Source organism: Ambystoma mexicanum, chromosome 4p, assembly GCF_040938575.1.
Source record: "Ambystoma mexicanum isolate Mex_15411 chromosome 4p, UKY_AmexF1_1, whole genome shotgun sequence".
In the NCBI taxonomy this organism is placed as follows: Eukaryota; Metazoa; Chordata; class Amphibia; order Caudata; family Ambystomatidae; genus Ambystoma; species Ambystoma mexicanum.
Genome location: NC_090927.1, coordinates 517686347 through 517711645, shown reverse-complemented (window position 1 = coordinate 517711645; position 25299 = coordinate 517686347). Strand labels below are relative to the sequence as shown.

The 25299-nt window shown below is 40.2% G+C and overlaps 1 protein-coding gene across 17 annotated transcripts in view; it reads right to left on the bottom strand.

Moving 5' to 3' along the window:
- Positions 1-25299, bottom strand: part of MYT1L (myelin transcription factor 1 like) — a 1655431-nt gene that overhangs the window by 572304 nt on the left and 1057828 nt on the right. For all 17 annotated transcript variants that reach the window (XR_011260403.1, XM_069606035.1, XM_069606050.1 and 14 more), the window contains one exon: positions 19481-19818. Coding sequence is in view for 16 of the 17 variants with exons in the window: in XM_069606035.1 (XP_069462136.1) it covers positions 19481-19818 (338 nt within the window). In the remaining variant the exon portion in view is untranslated. The remainder of the gene's footprint in view (positions 1-19480; positions 19819-25299) is intronic.

The window sequence follows — 25299 nt, the reverse complement described above, 5'->3', positions numbered from 1 at the left end:
AGACTGTAGAGAACAATTGTAATTTTGAAGACTATGAAAGTAAGATGAGAAAGTAGCCTAGAGGAACATAAAGCAGCAAATGAATTATTGACTTAAACAAAAGCTTATTTAGTAGTTTAAACTGAATAAATACTGATGGAAGGGGGTTGAAAAGAGATTTAGTCCAAATAGTGAGAGTTAATTGTAGACAACATTTTCAAGAAAAATAGAAATGGAAGAAGAGTGGGGAGCCATTAGCAAGACAGAAAAGGTGAAGAGCCCATTTTTGGTGAATAGGCAACATCATATAATGCTTAAATGAGTCAGGAAATCAGCCCGCAGATCAACGAAAGGGGTAGGCTATGTATGGAAACAGATATGGGATGGGTAGATGAGTGGGATTAGTGGGGTTCTGAGCTGATCATTTGGAGCCACAGAAGGATTCAGCTGTTGACGATAGTAAAGAAGCAGGGTTCACAGAGAGGAGAGAAGTAAAGTGGGAACTATCTACAAAATACAGACCAAGAAATAGAAGCAGGGTATTAGAGAAAGATGATGGTGGGTTGTGCATTTCAGAAGTGAGACAAAAGAACCTTGGGATCACGTGGGAAAAGGAGGTATTTAAGGTACACAGTCACAGGGACCTCAGGAAGAAAGCACATGAATAGCATGTTTATCTGACAATTGTTTATCAGCTTGCTGATATTATTATGAAACGATATGGGGAGATGACGTTAACAAGAAGGAGCAAAGAAAGTAGGAGAACAGAGAATGCCCGGATAATACAGAAGAAGAGGAAAGAGTCACAACCAAATTAGAGAGAGGGACTTCTTGGAGGGGACACAAGTAGTGAGGTAATAGATGGCAACAATCCAGGCCATATCTCGGAGCAACTTGTCCACAATCATCATCTCAAGCTTTGGGCCTCCTGTAGATCCTCTATGTTCAAATCTTCATGATCATTTTACTCACAGACTCAGTGGGGTTCTTACCACCTGACCACATGCTCATGCGTTGATTCAGGTACAAGATGCCCCTCAGCACCTGGTGTGTCTCCCACTCCCCAAGTGCTCTGTAATTGCCATAAGATGACATGCAGCACTTTTCAGATCGCTAAATTACCCAATCCCAACAGAAATCTGCAATCGGCAAAGATCACAGTGCATGCAAGTAGTGAAGGGTGACGGAGAAAGAGGAGATACGATTGAAAAACAGTAGTCATCAGAAGCATGGGGAGGAGAGACATTTGGCACTGAATAGATGTTAGCCAGCAATATGATTATAGTGATAAGACTCAATGATTACAATAAAGAGCAGAGTCGATTGAAAAAGGCTAAAGTCAGCATGAAGAGCAGTTGGCAACCAGAAGAAGTAAACGATTTAGTATGCAGGCTCGATACACAATCATGCACACGTAGCGGGAGCAAAGAAGATGAAAAGGTATTTCTCATAGTTGCAAGCCATGGCAGATGGAAGGGCTGGCAGGCTCCTTATTGGCCGTGGATGAGCCACTTCCCGAAGAGGGGTGCTTGACCTTCCTTTGAAGGTGCAATAAGTAGACATAAGCACGATATCAGTCGGAATGTTGCAGATACTCAGAGTATAGTTTCACAATTCTAGTTCTCATGGTTTTGTTTTTTCTTTTTTGCACTCCTTGAAGTCTGGCAAGATTGTGGATGTTTGGTGTACAGTAACACCTTACTATTATGAGCTATTCTGCCTGATAGGGTGGGATTTCCGTTGCATCGGCAAAGAAAGTCTTCAGATTATGGGGTTCTGGAGAGGCAGCCACTCCAGGTTCTTAAAGGTAGGGGTTGCATGGGCATTCACTAGCAGTTTGGTGGCTGGTGCCATCATGGTTGTGTCAGAATGTAGTCCAAGACTCCAGTGAGTCGGGTATACCTGCCACTGAGACGAAGGAGGAACGCAGTTTTTATGGTTCTTCTTAAATTGGAGTCAGGCAGGTTGGATTGCATTCTGTTTTGTTTGTTTTCTGGAGATAGTGGGATATAGAAATTGTGGATGTATCCCGAAAAAATATTCTATAGTTTGGGCTGGGAAAACATGTAAAAGGTAATCCGTGTCAAAAAGCCACCATGATTCAACTAGGTAGCCAGAGGTCACCGAGAGGCCATTCTGCAGGCAAACAGCACATGTTATTAACTGCCAGTTACTCCACTAAACTCCTTGAGATTGACAATCGGTTTGATTTCAAATACACTTCGAACATGCCATCCTTTGAATGATACCCATTTCTATCCAACCCAATGGATCCTCATGCACCCAAGCTATCGCAAAACATTCCTTTACTCTTTCTATGTCGCCTGTCCATTCCCGTCCGCTTATCTTCTCCCTTCTAATTTACCTCTAAAGCTACCTCGGCGGGGCACAAATACACTAACATTTAGACATGGTACTGGAAATCTATATCTTTGCCAGCACATATAAACACTGTGGCATTCACAGTATTGTGTGGGTAGTGGAGTATGTTTGGAGTATCAAAACTGGAAGGCAGGCTCCTACTATTCCAGTTGCTGGGGGCATCCCTTTCTTACCCCAGCCAGAACTGTTCAGATTGGTTTGGCACCAAAAGACTGGTTTTGTAAATAGTTATTGATAATCAAAAGTTAATCTTGGAAATACTTGCAAATAACAAGGGAATATAAGTGTGGCTCCTATCTTGTGAATCACAAAAACCTACCTTGATTGGGTTTCATGTGTTAAAATCGCGGCAAAAATGGCCGTTTACACAACAAATTGCCGCAATCCATGTAAAGGATGTGGGGGACACCCCCACAACTCCCAGACCCATTATACCATTTTAGGGGAGCAGGGGACACACCTGCAATCCCTGCTCCCCTTAAATGGTATAATGGGGTACATCTTTACAGAGTCAAACCACTGCATCTTTGCTGCGATTTTTTGTAAATGTGTCATTTTTGACGCAATTTTATTACTGCATACCCTTGATTCTTGACAACTCCTATACACACAATGCATCTACCCGGAAGAGACTGTAAATGTTTGAAGAGTGGGAGTGGCAACAGATGATGTGATAGAGGGAAGAGTGGATGCAAGGAATGGGTTGCACTGCCTATGGGCACCTCAACGTGCACAGCCATGTGTGCCTTGTGATTGGAATTGCACAAATGTATGCCAAGTGAAATCAGGGTCGGCGTCTATGGTCACTTGCAGGTTTGCATGGATACTTTCAGCGCTGAGCTCCACATGGAACATTTTTCAGGCTCGCCACAGGAATGCTAGAACAATCTATTTGCAGCTCTAAAGTGTCGTAGTGGGTAAATTGCACCTGTGGCGACCGGCGCGGTAATTCTGGAAAAATTGCAAATGAGGCAGACACAATGTTCACCTTCTACACTTCAGAGCTACAAATGCAACTCATTCACAAAAAGGAAAAACAGAACACCTGTCACAAATCCTTGCAATCGACATTTGCAGGTGAAAGAGAGAGAGGTGAAAATGCTTTCTTGGAAGTGGTGTCAATCCTTGAGGAAAGTGAGCCATCTTCGGGGAAATATGTTAAAAAGTGAAACTAATTACGGCCGATTTGCCCCTTTCCGACTTTTACCAGGATAGAACAGGGTCAACATGATGCAGATCATATTGTGATTTTTTAATCAGTGTTTCACCTTAGTTATTAAGGTTGCCCATGGCCTGCCTGGCCAGTGCCACTCTTTTAGTCATACCCATTGTGTATAGGCAAATGCAAAGTGGTTTCAAATTAAGACCCACCCTTTACATCTACTATCTGTGTGCATGCACACGTCCAAAGTGCAGATGGATCTGTGTACATGCAGTTAGACTTTCCATGTGTCCATGCATGTCCCTTTGAAAATCCGGCCCTACGTGACAAATGCAAAGCTTGCTTCGCAATTAATGTATGATATGATATGATATGGCATTTATAACGCGCCTATACGCAAGTGTTTCATTACACAGGGTTTGCCCGCAGTGTTGTGTAGTATGAGTGCCCATTAAAGTAACATTAGAATGAAATGATATGATAGGTTATTTATACCCAGAGGTTTTTAAGGGCGGACTCGGGGATTGCTTAATACCCAGAGGTTTTCTAAGCGTGGACCGTGATATCGAACCTGTGTTGCTCTGTGTCGTCTTGCTTCCAAGGGGAGCACGTTGCCCCTGAGCTATCCTCCCGAGAATGGCATAACACAGATTGGAACATTTGAGTCTTCTTGTCTAGGGCGAATTGGCTTTAATCTCTGCACATGTCTGGTGCTGTAAGATAAACATCATTGCTGTTCATGACCCCAACCTCAGCTTCACTCTCTTCCCAGACACGCACATTTACTACAGTACGTTTAGGAGTTTGCAAGTTTGAGCAAGAGACACAAGCTAAGGTAGGGGTAAGGTCAGGGAAAGAGATCTGAAATACGTTCTACATTTATCAATGGTGTATATGTCAATAACAGCAACAGCAGGAGCACCTGATAGAACAGGGGTCTGCAATCGTTGTCGCCTCAGATGTTTTAGACTACAACGCCTGTCAGCCCTCGCCAGGATAGTCCATAGAGGGGGATCATGAGAGTTGCAGTCCAAAACAGCTGGAGGGACCACAGGTTGCAGACCCTTGTGATAGAAGAACGGGACAGATTGTTTTCCTTGCAACCACCCATTCCAACCTCTCCAACAATTTGGGAATATAAGTAACTTTCTTTATGCATCTAATCATCTGGGCATACTGATGAAAGGGTGGGCAAAGTTAAGGGTAGGAGTGAATATCTTTCTCAGTATCATTCTGTGCCGCATGTTAGCCCCTGTTTGCCACACAAAAACAACCAACAGTGAGCTCACACTCAAACTCCATCACAAAGCACAACTGAGGCAATTATTTACATACACCCTCACACCCTTCTACACCCACTCTGCACCTGCACCACATACATCAAATCCAGGAGCCACTCACCACACACCAGACAGTCTCTTTCTCACAGAGAAATGGCACACACCTCACCACACACCTATCATCTTTGACATGCCCCCACTCCCACACTACCTCATCCAGAAGAAGGACCATCCATTCAAAATAGTCAGTGCTATAATTTACAAGGACTCACACTCAGTCACCCCACCCACCATGCACATCCTTTAAATGTTTTCTCTCAGTTGCTCCCCACTATCGCATAGACACCCTTAATTCATCCACCTAATTTCCCAACACACAATGCCAACTTCCACACGGAATGGTCTGACTTCACTTCACCAATAACAACCACAGCACAGACCCCCACCAACATCAACCTTGGTTAATTTAACCAAGGTAGTTTCAACACAGACTACAGTCTCAAAAGGAACAGTATTTCATATCCACCTGACTCATACAACCTCACCAACACATCACTGACCCCGCAAACACGGCTGGTAACACTCCTGCTTCTCTCATTCTCTGCGACTATTTAGTTTCTGTGTAAAATCAAACCTTGTTATCATTGCGTAACCACTTTGCCATCCCCTTCATGCTCACTGTACAGCACAATATCGCCCACCCGCCACAAAACCTGCCTGCCCCAAGTCATGGAAACAAAAGACATCACAAACACAGCACTTACACCAGTTATACCTTCCCTCTCTTCCCCTCACACCCACTCTCTACCTTATTCCTCAACACATTAAACACAAAAATCACCAAGTCACTCAACCAAATTGTCCATCTCAGAACAGAGAAACAGCACAAGTCCATCCTGATCATCAGACAAGAAACCAGGCACCTAAAAAGGCCCAGGCCAAAAAAGCATGCCCCTCCACCAGGACACCCCTCAAAGAAAGCTGCTCTAAATACAAGATGGACATACACAGCACCAAAGCTGCCCACTCTCTACAAGAGCTCCAATCTAACCCCAAACTCACTGTGATGGACTGCTACCAGTGAGGGCATGAACGCCCTTGCTTTCTTAAATGAAAGTCAAATGATGCAGCCAATTCTGTTTCAGAAAAGGAGTTCTGCTAATCAGACACACTTTCATAAATGCACCATGCCAAAATGATAGTGCACACATGTTCCTTTTCTGACACCAATAGCCCCAGCTCTGCAGTGGTACAGAGCAGGTTCAAAGGTCACATGCATTTCCCAGACAGCTACTGGGACACAAGGTACCTGGAGGCAGAGGTGGAATTTTAACTGTCTGCACCTCTGATCTAAATTCTGATAACTATATGCAGCAGTTGTGTGACTTTTCTTTACATAATTACTTGATATGAAGGACCGTTTCTAACTTTTGGAAATGATACAAAACATTTTCAGATGATGATATAACCACCTCAAAATGCACCAGAAATCATTTTCAAAAGTCTAAAAATGGGTGCAAGTAAGGAGTTGCACACATCACATTATTAATAGTTTTGGTAAACACACTTCCATCCAGCACGGAGGGCAAACCACTGTATGACTTGATGTAGACTAGCCATGCAATTAATGAAACATGTTTGACCCTAGTTGTTCCTGCTAACACAAACACACAACAGTACAGTCAAACACAAGGAAACTGCACCTGCATTGTCACTGGGATCCTAATCCTCTTTCCTACACATGCAAAGCAATAGATTTGGCTTCAATACAGGTGAAGCTGATGTTATATCTTAATGAGCCAAACCTAAAAAAGAACAAAATGTTCGAGCAAAACTTGCCAGGGTTAAAAGTATTCCCTTAAGCTTAAGTCAATCTAGACCAAGAAAGAAAAGAAGATTGTAGAAGGCTAGGGGAAGGAGAAATAATAAAAAAATGGAATCACAAACCAGCAAAGAATAACATAATGTTAAAGTAACCATCAATAATAGCACTCCTCAAAGTTCTTCTAGATAGTTTCACATTTATGAAGAGTGAAATGATGCCAATGCATACCTCTCACTATTGATGTAAGGTCCCTTAGTAGGTCTCAACAGTCCTCAAACGTACTTGCAGCGCTGGCTTCAATAGAAAATATCCTTATCACTGATGTCACATGAGTATTCAGTGAGGGGGGCATGGTGGACTTCCAGCCAATGATGATGACTGGAACGGGGTCCTTACCACACAGGGAAAGATTGTGCTCCAATCTTCCTCGGAGCGGGAGGCCTCCCCAAGTAAGGGTGCTCCCCATGTCTCCGGCCCCTTTCCCCCTCCTCCACCCCTATTTTCTTCATATCTGAACCCCTCTCTACCCTAACCCCTCTTACCTGCGCTCCTCTCTTGCTGGCGCCAGAGACAACACTTTTCCCGGCTCATCTCTGGTGCGTAATTTGCCACCAAGGAAAGGAAGAAAGGATTACACAGCCCCTTCTCCCCTTTCATTGGTGAGTATTTTGTTTATTTTTTCCATTCATTTCAATGGCGCCATGGAAAGGGACAAGGGACTATGCATAGTCCTATCTCCTGTTTATTTTTTTTCATTAATTTGAATGGCTGCCCTGGGAAGGGAGAAGAGACTACGGTTAGTCCCTTCTGCCCGATCCCTGACGGGCATTTTCTTTTCTTTTTTTTTTCTTGATTCGAGAAACCGTTTCAATGCCATTTCTCAGCCCAAGAAGAAAATGCTTTTAGTACCCCGGTACACATGTCAGGGTACTACTAGCAATAGAACCCTCAGAGGGGGGAATTACTGGTCTGGTAATGCACCATGAGCTCTCACTTCATTCGGGCTTGTAACTATCACCCCAGGGGCATTACCACACGGGTAATGACCCCTCCTCAGGTTCTAGTGCTTCAGTAACATACAAGTAACAAATGTGAACCTTCCGAAACTTTGAAACATTACATGACAGGTATCAACATCAGTACAGATGTGCATAAATAATACTGAACAATGATAAACTGATCTTCAGCTGAAATCAGATGTATGTCAGAAGCAGCTTTAAAATTGCCTATTTTCCCTTATTAATACTTTTCCTTATTAATGTTACTTTTTCTCTAATTTACCCTTATTCTTAGAATTTCTGCTATTCTTTGAAACAAACTTAAATGTGTTTGATTCTTTTGAAAGCTTTGGTTGAGATTCATACATTTTGGTTCTATGTGACATTGTTGCCTGGTAAAAAGTGGGCCGACAGGTCATTTTTTTTCCTGCACCCCTAAAAGTCTTCCTCCACATATTCTAGGACGGGAATTATTTACCATTATATACTCCAGTCCCAAAATATTTGTGGAAAATGCTTGATTTTCTAGGGAGTCCACATTTTGGGAAATATCGTCCCCTAGTGACCTTTTCCCAGGCAACTCTATCACTGGATCCCTATATGTTGTGTGTGTGTGTGTGTATGTTTACAGTCAGAATGCACATATACAAGACTGGCATACCATTTGTTGGCATTAGAAAAAATCTGAAAATGCTAAACATAGGAAACTGGAGACTTTTCCTGAATACATAAACCAGCAACAAAGAATTCTAACTACCCAACAACATCTAAACACATAAAGGCCAACATTGAGAAGTCTGTTTTAACTTGTAACAGAGGTGTGAGGCCATCACAGCACAACCCTGAACTATAGAATAAATCACATCTTCAAGGAAGACGCTTCTGAAGTCGCTGTTATGCTGCAACCTCTCTGCTCCTTTGAACATTGAATACGCTGGATACTTTGCAAAATACTGAACAACGCCAAGTGGCTAACTCCGCCCATTTTCCCACAAGCCAACAAAAGGGCTGAGCGCATGCCTCTGTGCGTGCGCTTCAAGGAGGTCGCTTCTGAAGTCGCTCTTACGCTGCAACCTCTCTGCTCCTTTGTACGTTGAATAAACTGGATACTTTGCAAAATACTGAAGAACGCCAAGCGGTACAAGGATAAAGATACCTTCCATTCTTACACTCTTGGACTGCCTAAATCGATCTATATTTTAAAATATACCACTTTCTTTTGTTTCTTATGCTAATGCCGCCCATTTTCCCACAATCCAAACAAAAGGGCCGAGCGCGGGCTTCTGCGCACGTGCTTCAAGGAAGTCGCTTCTGAAGTCATTAAGCTGATACAGCTGACAGCGTAACGCGACTTAACTTCCCCCTCCCTTTCTGTTCTCGATTTTTGTTTGACTCTTTTCTTCTAGTACCGTGTCTGCCTACGAATTAGAAAGAGTCCTTGTGGTGGAGTTTTACATACTTTACATACACTCTGAAATCTGGAATGCCTTCCTGCCTTCATGCCTTCCTGCCTAATAGTGACGTGGGCTTCCGTCCGACTTAAATCTTCACCCTTGAAACCATCCCCAACTATAGCAATCAAGAGGAAAATCTGTGGTCAACCTCCAAACCCTACAGAAAAAAGGACTGTTACTGGTGATATCTGTGAGTTTTATCCACCACGTATTTCTATTGACTCTTTCTCTGATGCGAATTGTAGTAACAATGTGCCTATTAATCAAATTGTAATTAATGACACTTGTGGTCATAGTTCTAAACTATTTTAGACGTGCGGCTCTCGAGGAGAGTACGGGTGCTCATGGCTACTGTTCGAATGACTTGCGAGATGTGAGAAATAGTCATTGTTTGTCATACCCGTTGACTGGCTATAGTGAAATACGGATGACTTTTGGCGTCGAGGTAGATGCCTGTGACATTAATGGTGTATTTATACACATGGTTGAGAGCCGATTAGTACTCAGTTTGGAGACTTATCATCTTACGTACTACATCTGTTGGTGGATGTGCCTTGGACCTCTACCGCACAATATTGAAAGAATTTTACATGAAAAGAAGTGTTTTCCCCTGAAGAAAGTTCAGCCACTTAAAGGCACAAAGAACTGAAACATGCTACATGACGGGAATATATATGTTGGATGCGACACATTTGTTTTGTGATGTTGTGATATGCTGCTATACTTGTGTCCATGTATTTGTCTAAGGTGCGATTTTTTTAATGAAAATTGAGTAATACAATTGTATTTAATACGATTCACTGTTGTGTATGTTTTTAGGGTTCCTCTCTGTTTTTGAAATAAATTATATATTTTTGAATAATCAGGTTGTACTTTATCTATTTTTTCAATATAATAGTACTGGTACACCTTTTAAAAAAAAGTTTTTGTGTTCCCAGAGTGATATCCACAATTGTTAATTTCTGTTTGGTTTTCTATCTTTTTGTTGATTATTACATAGTTCTGAAGCACAAGCATCAGACTTAACGATTTCAGATACACAGATTATGGGGGTAATTTCGAATGTATTGATTGATGCACCTGTTGTAGACTTGACCACGCAAGGAAAAGTACATGTTGACCAAGTAAGTCCCTCTGTGTGTTCCAGTCCATCATGCAGCAACAAAAAGGATAACTCCTTTTCTGGAAACAATATCTCAGCAGTTAGTGTATGTTTAAACAACATGTTTAAATAATGAACAAGTTGTAGAAATACCACCTAGTAATGATTAAGGGTTGCAATCTACTAAGAAATGTCCACTCTCAATTGCCTCACCTTCATATGCTGCCGAGATAAGCCTATACCAGTCACCAAGTTTATTCAATCATTCTAACGATACTCTACCAGACATAATTTGCCCGACCTATCCCAAGGAAAAAACTTGACAGCTGTACCCCCCATTTGTCTCCCGTGCTGAAAGATATTGCAGATAAACTGAATCCCTTCCTAGAAATCACTCTTAATGCTATGAGCATAATAATCATGTCATTGGTTAAATTGTTTGAATCTTTAGATACAAAAATCACACAACAAACCAACAAAATAGACAAGATTACAAAGTGATGAACGATTGGGACAAGCGAATAAATAATAAAATCAAACGAGACACTGTTGCTAAAAGCAAATGAGATACTGCTGCTGCTGAACAAAACAACCAAATGACACAGCATCACTCTAGACATGATAAACAATCTCTTGAACCAATCACTCTGATTCAAACATTTACACTCCCAGCATTTGAAAAAATCATCTGTCCTAGAAGCTGTGCCAGTTGAAACCACCCCTTCATCTATTGTAGAATCTGCTGCTAAGACAGGTCCGGTATACAACCTGTTTGACATTAACTGAACAAAAAACCCCAGAGATTTGGCCAAAAATGTCACAGCAGATAATCTGATGAAAAACACAAAGAATCAAAGAAACTTGAAGTTGAATAGTAGTTCAAACATCAAACAGTTTGCACAATGCCTGACATCGGTTAAAATTCAAACTCCAATGTAAGGAAAGCACTATAGAACAAATATAAATATTTAAATATAAAAGAACATTTGAATAAGAATGTGAATACTGGCAAAGATTATGCTCCTCTTAATGATCTTATTACGATGATAGAGTCTCCTCTCATGCCCCAAGACAGTGAACCCAAAGCTTTTCAATCTGCCATTGACCCTGTACTAGATTGTAATTCTACTTTAATATGTTGTTCTGATGCTGGAAAAAAACCCATTTGAAATACTAGCAAGAGAATCTACTGCTATGCAATGCCCTAAAGGGAAAAGTAGTAAATTGACAACTAAGCCTATTATTTCAAACAAGTCATTTTTGTGTAGGAACAAATCTCTTCATTCTGATGAAATCCTGAGATACGTGCAAGCAGAAATTTGAAGAACTTTGGAAGAATATAAACAATTCAAACAGCCTAACTTAAGTTCCAATCCTTCGAAATCTGCCTTGTGCCTCCATCAGGATACACAAACTGAGGAAACAACAACCTTGACAAATGAACCCCTAAGACAATAGACAATACAACTTGCCTCTTATACAACCTCAAAATCACCAACAGTTGAGATGACCCTTTGTCCTACTAAGAGAGATGATACGAAATGCGATACCATAGGAAATCCACCTATAAACATTAGAGATGAAATGTATCATGCAATGGATAGATATTTTAAGAAAAAAGAGTCTACCACTAGCGCGATTGTTACAAAGATCGCGGTTGCGAATATGCAACCAAAGGATAATTCATATAGCTCCTTGCCTCTATATCTTCCTGAACAAAAAAAGATGATGCAACAGAAACACCACATATCAAATAATAAACTGTCAAGACACATGCTCAACCAAAATAATAATTACCAATTTATACTGAAATATTGCGCTGCCCCATTTGAGGCATATGACCTGTGCAGAGCTAGTGTCTTGGCAATTTTTGAAGACATATCAGATCTGAGTGACATTACCTCTAATGATATTACTCAGGTCGAATTTCTAAATGATTCGAATTTATCTGTGGTTAGACTTTGGCTAAGTTCAAATGTTGTGTGCAACGTCTTATGGCAAGCAAGAATGGACCTATTTGCAATGGGTTTCTTTCTAGCGATTGACCCCACAATCTATGAGAATGGAAAAGATCAACGTGATGAGATTTCCTCCTCAGTACCAACGCGAGAGTTGAAATTATATAATGCTAATGACAAACAAAACTTTAATAAATCACTTCAAGGAAACTTAAAGTCAAACCACCAGGACCCATTAAACAATCACTACTCCTCATAACTACCTTTGTAAACTGGAATACATGTGGCCATTGCCATTTGTTGAAAGACTGCTTGCATTAATTAGCGTATAATATCATAGCCCTTCAAGAAACTTGGTTTACCACAGTGCCTGTTTGGAATGGATATGAAATCCTACTCTCACCTGCAATTAAAGGGACTAAGGGTAGACCAGCATCTGGACTGATGGTAGCTGTCAGCATCGAGTCTGGATTTTGAATTTTCCCATGGGCCCAACCAAATCCATTCCTACAAATGTTAAAATAACTTTCCATGGTAATACAATGGCCCTAATAAACGTCTATCGAAACCCTATGGGATTAACAGACAAGATATTCTTTATAGAGTTAGAGAAACTGCTAAATCTCATACTACAAACACCTGAGGTGATGAATATGTTCATTGTAGGAGATTTGAACCTACACTGTCTAGCAAAAACATCCGATATGAAGAACAATTCATGTATTAAATGTATTAAATGTGAAGAAGCTATGAAAAGCCTAAACCTACTGATGCTCAATGGTTCCATGAAGAGCGATATCCCAGCCCATTATACCTGGCAGAGAGGTATGAATACTTCTATTATTGACCAAGTGTATGCTGATAGTACCTCATTTAGTTTGGTGACTACATTTGAAGTGCTGCACTGTTCTAACAGTGACCACGAAATGCTTACTGCATACCTGTATTCTGACAAAACATCATTGGACTCTCATATTGTGAGATATACACCACAACTTAGTGTAAATAAATCAAGAATTAGATTCTGATGGAACGAAGGCTGCTAAATTGTCTCCACAGTGATCTTCTAAGAATGAAAGCAGGGTACAACTGGGAAGATCAAACATAAATCTCAGCGTTACACCTTTATAAATTGAATTCCTGCCCTACCACTTGAAAGAAGAATATACTGAGACATAGTTTTAACAAAGAAATGCAACAGCGGAAAACAGAATTCCGCAAAGAAAAGAGATTTGCCCTACAACTACCCGATTCTTTAAGATTTGAAGCCCTTAGAGCTATAAACAATAGATACAGAAATTAGACTAGAACCTATAAGACCGAGCTATATCAACACAATGGAGAAACTATGCTAGCAGCAGTAAGTTCCGAAAATGCAGCTGAAATTTGGGGTCTCTTGAATACAGCAAACCATCTAAACCAGTATCCAGTCCAAATAAATGGAGCTTAAATAAAATGCAGATTTTGGAAGAAGATGTATTACACTTTATTAATCAATTAAGTAATTCCAGGGCTCCTGGGCCCAACGGACTCAGTAATTACAATCTTAAACAACATCCCCAGTTATGGGCCAATATTCTGTACAATATTTTTACTCAAGTAATTGAAACTAACATCATTCCCGATTCCTGACAAAGATCAGTAATAGTACCAATTTTTAAAAAGGGCGATCATTCCAATCCATCCAACTACAGGCCGATCGTCATTTTGGATGTGCCAGGCAAAACTTTCACCCGCTTTATATTGCGAGACCTTAATGATTGGATTAATAACCATTCTTTACATGACCCCTGTCAAACCAGATTTATTGCTGGATTAGGAACCTCAGTCAACTTATTATCCCTGACATCTATTATAAAGCACCATCAGGCTAACAAACAATCATTATACATTGTATTCATTGACCTACGAGCAGCGTTTGACTCGGTGTCGCAGAAATTGTTGCTAAAGAAACTGGCTCAAGAGAACTGCCCAATCCATATCCTTACACTTATCCATGCTCTTCATACCAACACTTGTATTCGAGTGAGATTAAATCTAGAAGGTCTCCTATCATCATCAATCAACACCTATAGAGGGCTATGACAAGTTTGCATTTTAGCTGCAGCGTTATAGTTTCTTCATAGCAGACATGTGCAAAGCCTTCAACGAAATACAATCAGATGCACCAAAGTTAGATTATTAAAAACACCTGCACTTCTTTATGCAGATGATTTGGTCCTGATCTCGAAGACACCGGTTGGGCTACAAAAACTTCTTGATGCACTCTCTGACTATGTTAATACAAATGTACTAACAATCAACTTAGAAAAAACTAAAGTAATGATATGCAACTCAATCACGAAATCTAACTGCAGAAATTTAAAATGGACCATACAAGGGAAACAGCTAGAATGTGTCCATGAATATATATACCTGGGTGTTGCTATTTCTGGCACTACGAATATAGCGCAATTCTATTATATGGATCAGAAACTCTACCAGTCTTATTAGAATCTGTACGGGAAAAATTTGAAGCCAAAGAGACGTAGCCTCGGCCTTCCAGGTTGTACACCTATTGCGCTTATTCGTAACGAACTCGGATTAATATCGCTATATGCCCGATATCTATGGCAATTAGTAAGTCTGTTACGAAAATGCCTTTTAGCATATGACTCAGACATGCTGTTAGGATCCTTAGCTCGTTACCATCGACAATCCAAAGATAATTTTGCGGAAGGTTGGCATCAAGGAGTAATAAATGCTCTTGCCTATGCAGATACGTCAATTGAAGTACTAGTACAAAATCCCACTCGTGTAAAAACAAAGTTATTCCAATGGGATTGGGCAAGAAATAGAACTGCTTGCCTGCGGTATCAAGATTTTGATGGTAATGTCTTTATACAGAAGAAATATAGTCTACCAGAACCCTACATGATCAAATCTCCATCTATGCGACACAGATCAGACTTCTTGAGAATAAGACTGAATTTATGGCCAACGCAAGAGATCCGTGCAAAACGTAAAATCATCCCATTGCAAGAAAAATTCTGTCGATTAAGTAAAAATGAAAGACAAGTGGAAACTTTAAGACACATACTAGTAGAATGTAAAGCCTTATGTAATGAAAGACTATTCCATTTAAAACCTCCACTGAAGGAACACAGTGGTGTAACTAAGGATACTCTGTGGTTAATGATTATGTCTGGGTTATCTTTGCCTCTGAGGATTGGCACTATACGATTTTTGAAAAACATACCAGAGTTAAATATCCGTATGGAAGAAAATGAATTGAACTGCGATGCTGTATAAGCTTTTATTTATTTTATGAATATTTGACAATAAGTGTAATACCATCTATCATTTTTTGATGTGGAATTTTATGATTAACTCTGTTTTCTTTTTGCTCTGCTTTCTCTTTTGTCTTTTCTCTTTTACATTTTATAAGAATTGCATGAAAATTGTAAAGTTGACTTGTTTCAGCTAAAACAAAAACAAACAAAAAAATCACATCTTGATCATTTGACGCTTTAAAAAATGAATGAATCTCTTGAACATAACTATATGTGGTATAGTTTTGCTTGAGAGTCTGATTGTAATTCACCATTACATTTCTAGTTTGTCCTCTTCTGTGATGGCATGGATGAGCTAAAACAATGGAAAGGAGCACTGGGGCTATACATTCCCAGATGTCTACGTCAATTTAACCTTTACTCTATCTTGTGGAAATGCCAATCACATGCATTAAATATCTGTTAAAGTCGGCATACATTTGATTCCGCCCATGTGAGCCTTTAATTTCTAAATACAGGTAAGGAGCCAAGGATCATCACAATGTGAGAACAGGCACTCTTGAAAATTGGCACTCGTATGTTCAAGGCCTACACCCAGCTGACATTTTAAAAGCCTACATCCACAAATTGCACACTTACTGGAGATGTAATATAAGGTGCTCGTTGTAAGGATGTGATGCCCAGTATGTTGCATTCCAACACCCTAATGGGCTGTAAGTTTTCCTTTAAACATAAATCCCATTCCTTTGAGAGGTGCGACCTTCCACCCTCCCACCAGCCCTGCTCTGCTTCAATTGCAGCTCCTCATTCAGGCAGGAGCCAAGACAGAAGTAAGTGCCATTCCACAGACATTCCAGCCAGTGTTCTATTGTAACTCTTGGCTCATTTGTACACATTACGTATAATTTGCCTAACCTGTTCCACTTCAACCTCTAAAGGAGTGGGTTTGATTGGGGTAAGCAAAACATTTAAATGTGCATCAAAGTATCACTGTTGCCTAAATTCCAGCTGAAACTAATTTGGTTTTCAGTACAGTGTGAACAACATGTTTCAATGTCCAAAGCACTCATCAGTTTGCACACAGCTGCAGCTCACCTATAACTAAAATACACACTCTATCACAAACACACACACTGACAAACAACATAAACACATACACACACGCACACTTTTTAACATACTCATGCATACTTTCATTCACATAAAAATCCTTGACTACACATTGTGACATAACAACAGACAGACAATATATAGACACAACACAACCACGGATACATATTATTAACCACCCCTAGAGATAACTTCACACCCACTAACATTGGGATCTCAATAAATACAGATCCACATAACCTAGAACACATCCATACCTGAAAATTAGCACGTGCACACACACACACACATCTGCCATATAATGAACTTCAAATACACACAATTTCAAATAAAGCTTTCTCGCAAATAATGTAATGCTTCTTAGTTAATTTGGACTTACGTAAAGGTTCAGAATTATTATAGGGTGGCAATAGCCACCCTATAGGACATTTTTGACTTGGTGGATGCAATTGGATGACATTTTCCAAACAAAAGTTTTCTCATGGGCCACCCAGATTAGAAATCATGGGAAAGATTTGTTAGGAAATGGAAAATGTTATTAAGAAAGAAAATCAGAGCTACTCTTGTCTATTCCCATTTATTTTCCTCATAGAGAAAAAGTCAAAATGTTATCAAGCCAAAGTGCAAAAACCGTGGGAAGGCATTGGACCCAGAGTTGTAGCCAGGATTGTCTAACAGGTGGAGCCTGAACCTAATGTAGTGCGGCCCACTGCAGTGACATGAACATCTGTAAATGCCCACAGCATGCTTCTGAGTGGGCATTTACAGATTTTGGGTGGGGCTTGCCTGCTCAGGCCCTACCCTGTCTACGCCTTTGATTGGACCAAATGAGAAACAACTTGTTGAGAGTGCGTTCAGCCTGAACAGCTGTTGCGAGCTACCTTGATGCTGTTTTGTGAGAGGTCACTGCACTGATATTGTGCTATTTGTTTGCTGCATGTGGAGCTTGGGACATTGCGGCTGCCCAATGTCATGAATGAATTCCTTGGAAAGATACCAGACTTCCACTTTTGCGCTCCAAATATAAATTTTATTTGATTGATTACACAGTTGATTCAATATATTGTTTCTCAGTTGTGAGGGTTATAAGGTTCACCCTCAGTTGATTCAATACATTGTTTCTCAGTTGTGAGTGTTATAAGGTTCACCCTCTACACGTGTTTCACCTTGCTTGTTTTGGCAAGGATCTTCAGGAGGGATTTTTAATGTATAGTTATGCTAGTTGGAGATATATTGGGATTTCCTTGTTAGTGCTAGCTTCTGATATTACATCAATTTCCTTCATCGTCTCATTTTTTAACACAAATTCGTTGTCTATATCCAAAGTTTTCTGAACAATCTGGAAGTGTTGTTTGGTCTTAGATCATCTTGGCGGATCTAAGACCAAACAACACTTCCAGATTGTTCAGAAAACTTTGGATATAGACAACGAATTTGTGTTAAAAAATGAGACGATGAAGGAAATTGATGTAATATCAGAAGCTAGCACTAACAAGGAAATCCCAATATATCTCCAACTAGCATAACTATATGTTAAAAATCCCTCCTGAAGATCCTTGCCAAAACAAGCAAGGTGAAACACGTGTAGAGGGTGAACCTTATAACCCTCACAACTGAGAAACAATGTATTGAATCAACTGAGGGTGAACCTTATAACCCTCACAACTGAGAAACAATATATTGAATCAACTGTGTAATCAATCAAATAAAATGTATATTTGGAGCGCAAAAGTGGAAGTCTGGTATCTTTCTTGAGAAACAACTTGGTTTGGGGTTATTAGGTCCGGTAGGTTTTAAAATATTTGACAGGGAAGGTGGTGCCCACTTCTCCCTAAAATGTACCTATATCTCACTAGATGCTTTGCAGCAGAGAGGCGATTCAGAGATACAATTCTGCCATTTTCGTTTGCTCGATGCAAGTGATTACTGTGGTAATACAGGGGGAATGTGAAAATGAAAAGTGCATAAAAGGATTTAAGTGATCCATCAGTGTATTTTACTTCAAGGTCAATGTCTACAAGCAGTAGAAAGCGCTGTCAATTTGGAGTTACCACTGACAGATATTTATATAGCTTTAACTTTACTATTTGGAAACTTCACTATTCAGTTAGTATGAAACAACACGTTTTAAACAATGTTGGCATCATTTAACAATCAAACTCAGTCTTACAATAATAGTGGTTACGTCGTTCCTGCACTAAAGTTGCTGTATCCTAAAAATGAACGCTTGACATTATCAATACCATCAGTGCAGAATTTCTTCAGACTCCCCACTAAATGACTCGCCTTATTAATCTCCTGGTACCTTCCACTACTTAAAAGAATCCCATGCAGACTGCATCTTTGCACCTCCTAGCACATCCTCTACCACACTAACCACAATGCACCCCACCCCCGTGTTCCTCTGCTATCCCAATGCTGGAAGCAAGTTGGTCTTCCCTATTGATGGCCTCCCCATCATCACTCACACAAACCATCTACAGATTAACTGCTACACAGAATTCATGTATTTCCTGTCGGCCCCATCAATATCTCTGTGTTCCCTCCTGCGTTTCTGCTCCTACCACTGACACCCTAACCCTCCCTCTCCGCTTTAAGAACACTACAGCAAACTGGGAAAAGTAGTGCTATGTAAGCAGTCTATATTAAACTAAATTAAATAAACTCAAGCAGTTTTGTTTCTTGAAACATAGTTTTAACAGGCTTCCCATGATGAATATATGTTTTAATATAGCCTATTCCTTATCTCAGTTTTTTATAACTGATATTAGCTATTTCAGAAAGCTGTAATATTTTACTCAAGATGGATTGTTGTACTCTACTTATGACATAGTATGTCAGTGCGATCTTGTTTATATGTAAATGCATTTTACTTTGTATAATTCCAAATCCAGGCTCCTTGCACAAACATGTGAAAGAACAACTGCTGTAGGCTGTAAGTACTTATATGTATATTACCTTGCTCATCGTCCTCATCCTCTTCATCATCTTCATCATCATCTTCATCGTCCTCTTCGACTTCCTCTCCTTCGTCTTCATCATCTTCCTCCTCTTCTTCGGCATCCTCCTCATCATCGCGGTCTACCTCTTCCTCATCCTCCTCTTGGTCCTCATTGTCATCCGAGTACTCTTCCTCCTCCTCCTTTTCATCCATCTCCTCAGAACCATCCGTTTCGTAGCACTCATCTGCAGACAATTTGTCCGTTTTCACCTCAAAAGGTTTTCGTTTAGGAGTTGGTTCTTGTGGCTGCCTGTCTTGTGTTTTCCTTTTTTTAGCCAGCGGGCAGCCGTACACACTATTCAAATGAAAAATAAAAATAGCATGTTTTCAGAATAAGCATCTTCAATTCATAAGCACATGTCTTCATAGTAGCCTGTGTAGATCACTCGTTATGTTTTCTATCAACCAATAGAAGGATACAATGATTGCAGCTGCAAAATCCCCTTTCTGCGCTGTGCTAATCATTAATTTCTGCATGCAAACCATAGCTTCACTTCATGATCCAACTGAATAAGGACCTAGAGGTCATATTCGTATGAAGGAAACCAGACTGGGTAATTTGTTGCTAATATTTAGCAAATGAAAACACTTTTCATGTGTAACAATTTCACTTACATTTGGAGAAAAATCGTTTGTTCTCAATATGAGCCAGAAAGATGTTGTTCTAACAAACCAATTAAGCACTTGTGATGCAGATATCAAAGCCTGTGCCACCAAATAAAAAGCCCTCCCCAGTAAAAAAATCTCCCCACCATCTCTGCTAATTTCTGATATATCTAACAACAAAATCACCTATGTACTTGTTTCACTTCACTCTGTTAGGCGTTCGTTCTCATTAACCCTGAGCAAAGCCTTCTTACCTGTAACTAAGACACTTTCTTAAAAACAGTGCCTCGATGCCCTTGGGCTGTAGTGCGCTTTACAAATCCAAATAAATAAATAAATAAAAGACCCCAGAGGTAAAACAGGTTCAAGAACTGAACCAATATTGTCCAAACCAAGTAAAATGACAAATTACGAATCAAGTCAATCTAAGTCTATGATCAGCAAAATAATTAGGACAAATACTCCCAAAGTAAACATGAGAAAATTATGATTTAATTTTTTATTTTCTTAAATGGGAGATTCTGTGGGGAGTAATTCAATCGGAATTGTGAGAAAATGTGAAAGAATGAAGTGCTGGCCTAGCTCTTTAGACCAAGGTGAAGGCCAAAAACTGTCTTTACAGCAAGCACCCATCTTCAAATATAAGGCAAGGTTTTTCGAGGTCAGAAAGTTACCTTCTGACTTTTTTATGGCCAAAGAAACTTGACAGGAGATCACAGGCGGTGGGGTGGGAGAGGGCTATACAGCGAGGGCTACATAAGAACGTAGACTCTTCATCGGTCCCCACAGTAACGAAAATGTAAAAGACATGGCAATGCTCCAATGTGGGAAGCATGTGTGGGGAGACCAGGATTTGGGTGTGATGGTGAGCAAATATTAGGCACAAGGACTAAATATCCGTGTCACACAACTACTGCCATATAACCCACACCATTTTATAGTAAGGTTCTTGAAACCAATACAAGAAAGTCCCAAAATTGAGAACCAGCAGAGTAGCATCTCACAAAAAACACACATCCATTCAGTTGTGGTAATATTGAGGACTTCATAGTATTTGTTGTATTCTACTTTGATTTGTAATGTGCCACATACAAGTACACGTTTCTTCAAGGCACCACTCACAGAGGACTCATTGAAAACATTTTGAAAACAATGTGCCTATCATCGTTAATGACCAATTAAAGCAATGGAAAACCAGTCACATCGTTTCCAAATTATCTTACACCAATGACATGCTTAAAAAAGCAAACACAATGATTGAACATAACCTCCATTCCACAATGAGAGCCAAGCATTTCTGGTGCACTCGTTTTGCCGGCAGTAGATCTTGCTAAGGTCTTTGACTCAGTGCTGTGTGGACTTCACCCACCAGGAGGAAACGTTCTTAAGCCTGGCATCATAAAACATATGCTGGGAGTGTGGAGTTCATCTAGCGCCCTTCTTCAGTATTACACGCATAAGATTTTATAAATTGACCGGTGGAGAATATTGATATACATATTCTCTAATATGACTGGTTTTAATCTTATGATACCGTTTTCATTTGTGATATACGGTTTGTTATTGAATGAATCAAGGTTTTAGTTTTTCGGATTGTTAAGGAATGTATTAGGTTTTTGTCTATTGTTCTGTTTTCTGTTTTGTAAGGTTGTCTTTGAGCAGCCAAATCACAATAGAACAAAATCATTTTATAATTGACTTTCTGAAACTAATATGGAAAACATGTTCCAAAAAAAAAAACCCACTGGAAGAATTTCTAATTGCATAATTAAATTACATTTTATTCGTATTATTTGTATTTAATTTACATATCAAGTCTACTCGACATATAACAAATAACACTATTAAAACACATATTACCCCCTAAAGTGCCCACTAGACAAACTCTCACACTTATATATTGAGTAGATTAGTTAAATATTATCTACGGCTGTGCTAAGAGATCCTTTTATTCAGTGAACACATATGATATGCAAATTGAATACAAATCAAATGTAATTAAATTATGCAATTATGCATTCGTCGAGTTTTTTTCTTTTTTTTTTTGGGTATATCATTTGTCTGTTTGGCCAGGGTTACCCACTTGTAGTTTTACCCTGCAGTCTCTGAGAGGTAGATAGATGAAACTAATATGCGCCACTGTGCTTGTTGAAGCACTGTTCTTAAAACCATGAAAAGTGTTTTCCCAGAAAAAAATATTTAAAAATGCAAAATGTTTGGAGATCAGCATAGACACTTTGCACTCAATTCACAAACCTATTTTATGAACGTGATGCAGCCTCCTGCAACACAATGAGGCATTTTCCACGTGTTTATGTTTTCAGACGCTTGCACTGAAAACAGAAATGAATACATGTATGTAAATACATACAGGTATTGTGATGCATCTGACCATGTGATAACTTCTGAGGCAGCCTTTCCCCATGTGGCCAGGGAAAGGCAGAAGCTACCTGATCCTGGCTATCTGAGGGAGGACCACATGGGGGAAGACGACCCTCATGGGGGTGGAAGGGCATCGACAGATGCAACATGGTATTTGCCTTTCTCCATTAACACTGACCCCCCCACGTGCTCTAACCATAATTCTTCCTCCCATTTTAGAACTTCTAATATGTTCCATTCTGGAATTAGTGAACCCGATATAGTGAACAGGAGGAAAAGGCACTGGTTCACCCCTGGAAAACCTAAACTAATGGGATCTGAAACTAGTAAAATATACTCATGTGATGTCCACTCCTCTACTCCTCTAAGTATATTACTCATAGTTCTGTTAAGAAGGCTTAACTTAACCAATTAGCTATCGTTTTTTTCTTGTCAGCATTGAGATGAGGAAGAGGAGCCAAGTAATGAATAGTGCTTGTCAGAACTTAAAAATGCAGTAAAGTCTTTTCAAAACCTGATTGGTTCAGAGAAAGATATTTGGAAGTGGGAGTTTCAATGCCTGGGCCCCATCACTTTGGAACCTGCTTCCACTGGATATTAAGGGATGCGCCTCCACACAGCAATTTAGGAAACACCTTAAAACATTCCTTTTTGACACATAATGAACTAAAAATACCATCTCCACTCTAAAAGACCCTAGGGTCTATTCTTGTTAAGCTGCCCACCAGCTTACTTCTTTGTGTTCTCTGCTGTCCATCATGCGATCGCCCTGAGGCCTTCAGGTGAGTGTGCGCTCTATACATTTTTTTTTAGTTAGTTAGTTAGTTAGAGACATTTAAAATGAACGTGGAAAGTGAAAGAGCAGATCTGGCTTTCGGCAGGGACTGGGAGTGTGGCAATCGACGAAGGCGCAGAGGACGGAGAGGCAGTGCTGCGAGAGAAGACAGCCCAAATCCTGACATACCGGGAAGCCTCAGCGGAGGCTGTGTTGAAGCAGGAAAGTGCGAGCAGTGCTTCTCGACAGACCTGAGAGCCAGGACTTCAGCGAAGAACTGGGTGCCTGCCGGAGAGGCAGAAGGTCCGTGCCTCATGAGAAAGTGGAATCAACTGTGTGAAACTCCTGGCAGGAGGGTATACCAAGGAATGTGATAACTCAAGGGAAGGCCCATGCCGCTGGGCGAAGTTCAATAAGCTGTGAACGTCCTGGCAGGAGAGTATACCAGGCAATGTGATTGCGAGTCTGGGACCGGCATCCAATAAAGAATAAGAGAAGAGGAAAGGCGGCCTTTTACAGGTGTGTGAAGCCTAGGGGAAGGGGATCATACCCCATGGGCTGCAAAGGTGATTGAACTGTGGAAACTCAAGCTAGTGAAGGGAAGGAAAGGATCCCTTGCCTGTGTGAAACCTAGGGGAAGGGAATCATACCCCTCGGCCAGAAAAGTGAATGAACTGCAGAAGTAAAAGGAAAGAATGAACCCCTGAATTTGTGAAGTTAGTGGAAGAGAGCCGTACCCCCTTAAGTGGATAAATGCATATTACTGGGAAAGAGAATTTGTGATTGAAAAGCTGAGAAGAAGTTGAGAAACTCTGGAGAAGGGAACACCACTCTGCTGAGGATTGTGAAAGCATGTGGAACTTTGATGGTCTTTCTCCAAACCTTCTTTTACTTTAATAAAAGTCTATAGCAATCATCATAATGCCTCTGTGTCTGATTCCTACTCCAGATTCATTAGAGTGTGGAAACATAGGGGTGCTTTATAAGGTGTAGGTGAGATGATTTTCAACTCTTCTGGCCATTTTTGAAGGACACTTATTTATTACATTTTAAACATGTACTAAGAATACACGTGCTCTATTCCAAAACACCTACTGCCCTGCAATGCCATCCTCCTCATTAAACCACTGCCACAAAGATTCACGTACCACAAAGCAGAATCCTTCGATCACCTTCTCTACATTTTTAATGCCCTCAATGCACTCAACTAAGTATCATATCAGTAGTAGAATGCATGGAGATACAGTGAGAACCTCCCGAAAAATAGACCATGTTTCAGAAAATGAAAATGGCCACAGACAAGACTTAATAATATCCAGGTTCATTAGAGGCCAGCACTGATATCAGAGATGAGGTGTGAAATATGGGCTCAAAGAGATGGATTTCTACAATGTGTGGGTGGGGTTCGGGAGCAAGAGGGAATGCACTCTCTGCGATCTCCGCTCCTCGACAAATATTGTTACAATCTACAGTTCAGGCTATCATTTCTGGCCTTTTGTATATGCTTGGTGTGGGTTTGCACAGATGTATTGGTGAAACATTGGGTGGTGTTTCATGGAATTTATCCACGTCTTGGGCACATTGACTTTGCATTCAGTGCCTGCTTGACTTAGCCTGCTAAACTGCCATTGAGGACATTTGCAGCAATTGCTATGCATGGTCTGCAAAGGGTGACATTTGATAGGCCTTCTGGTCAGGCCCACTTCTCATCAGACAGGCCTCCATTTGAAGGTACTAAGTGAAGCATACTTGCAACTACATCAACATCAGTAAGTTAAATAGGGCTATAACGTTAGATGTGGGACCACCTGGAATACGTTCAAATTCTATTCAGTCTATTTCAGTCTCACCTCTATTTTTTTATTATTAAAACATAATTTATACTATTTTGTATTTTTGAAAAGATAGTAAAGGTGAACCTTTAAGTAGTATTAGTTGAAATTGATATGACTTTTTATGACATTGTTTAGTGCCAGTTCATCACTTTGGTGAATTACCCACTTTGGCACAGAT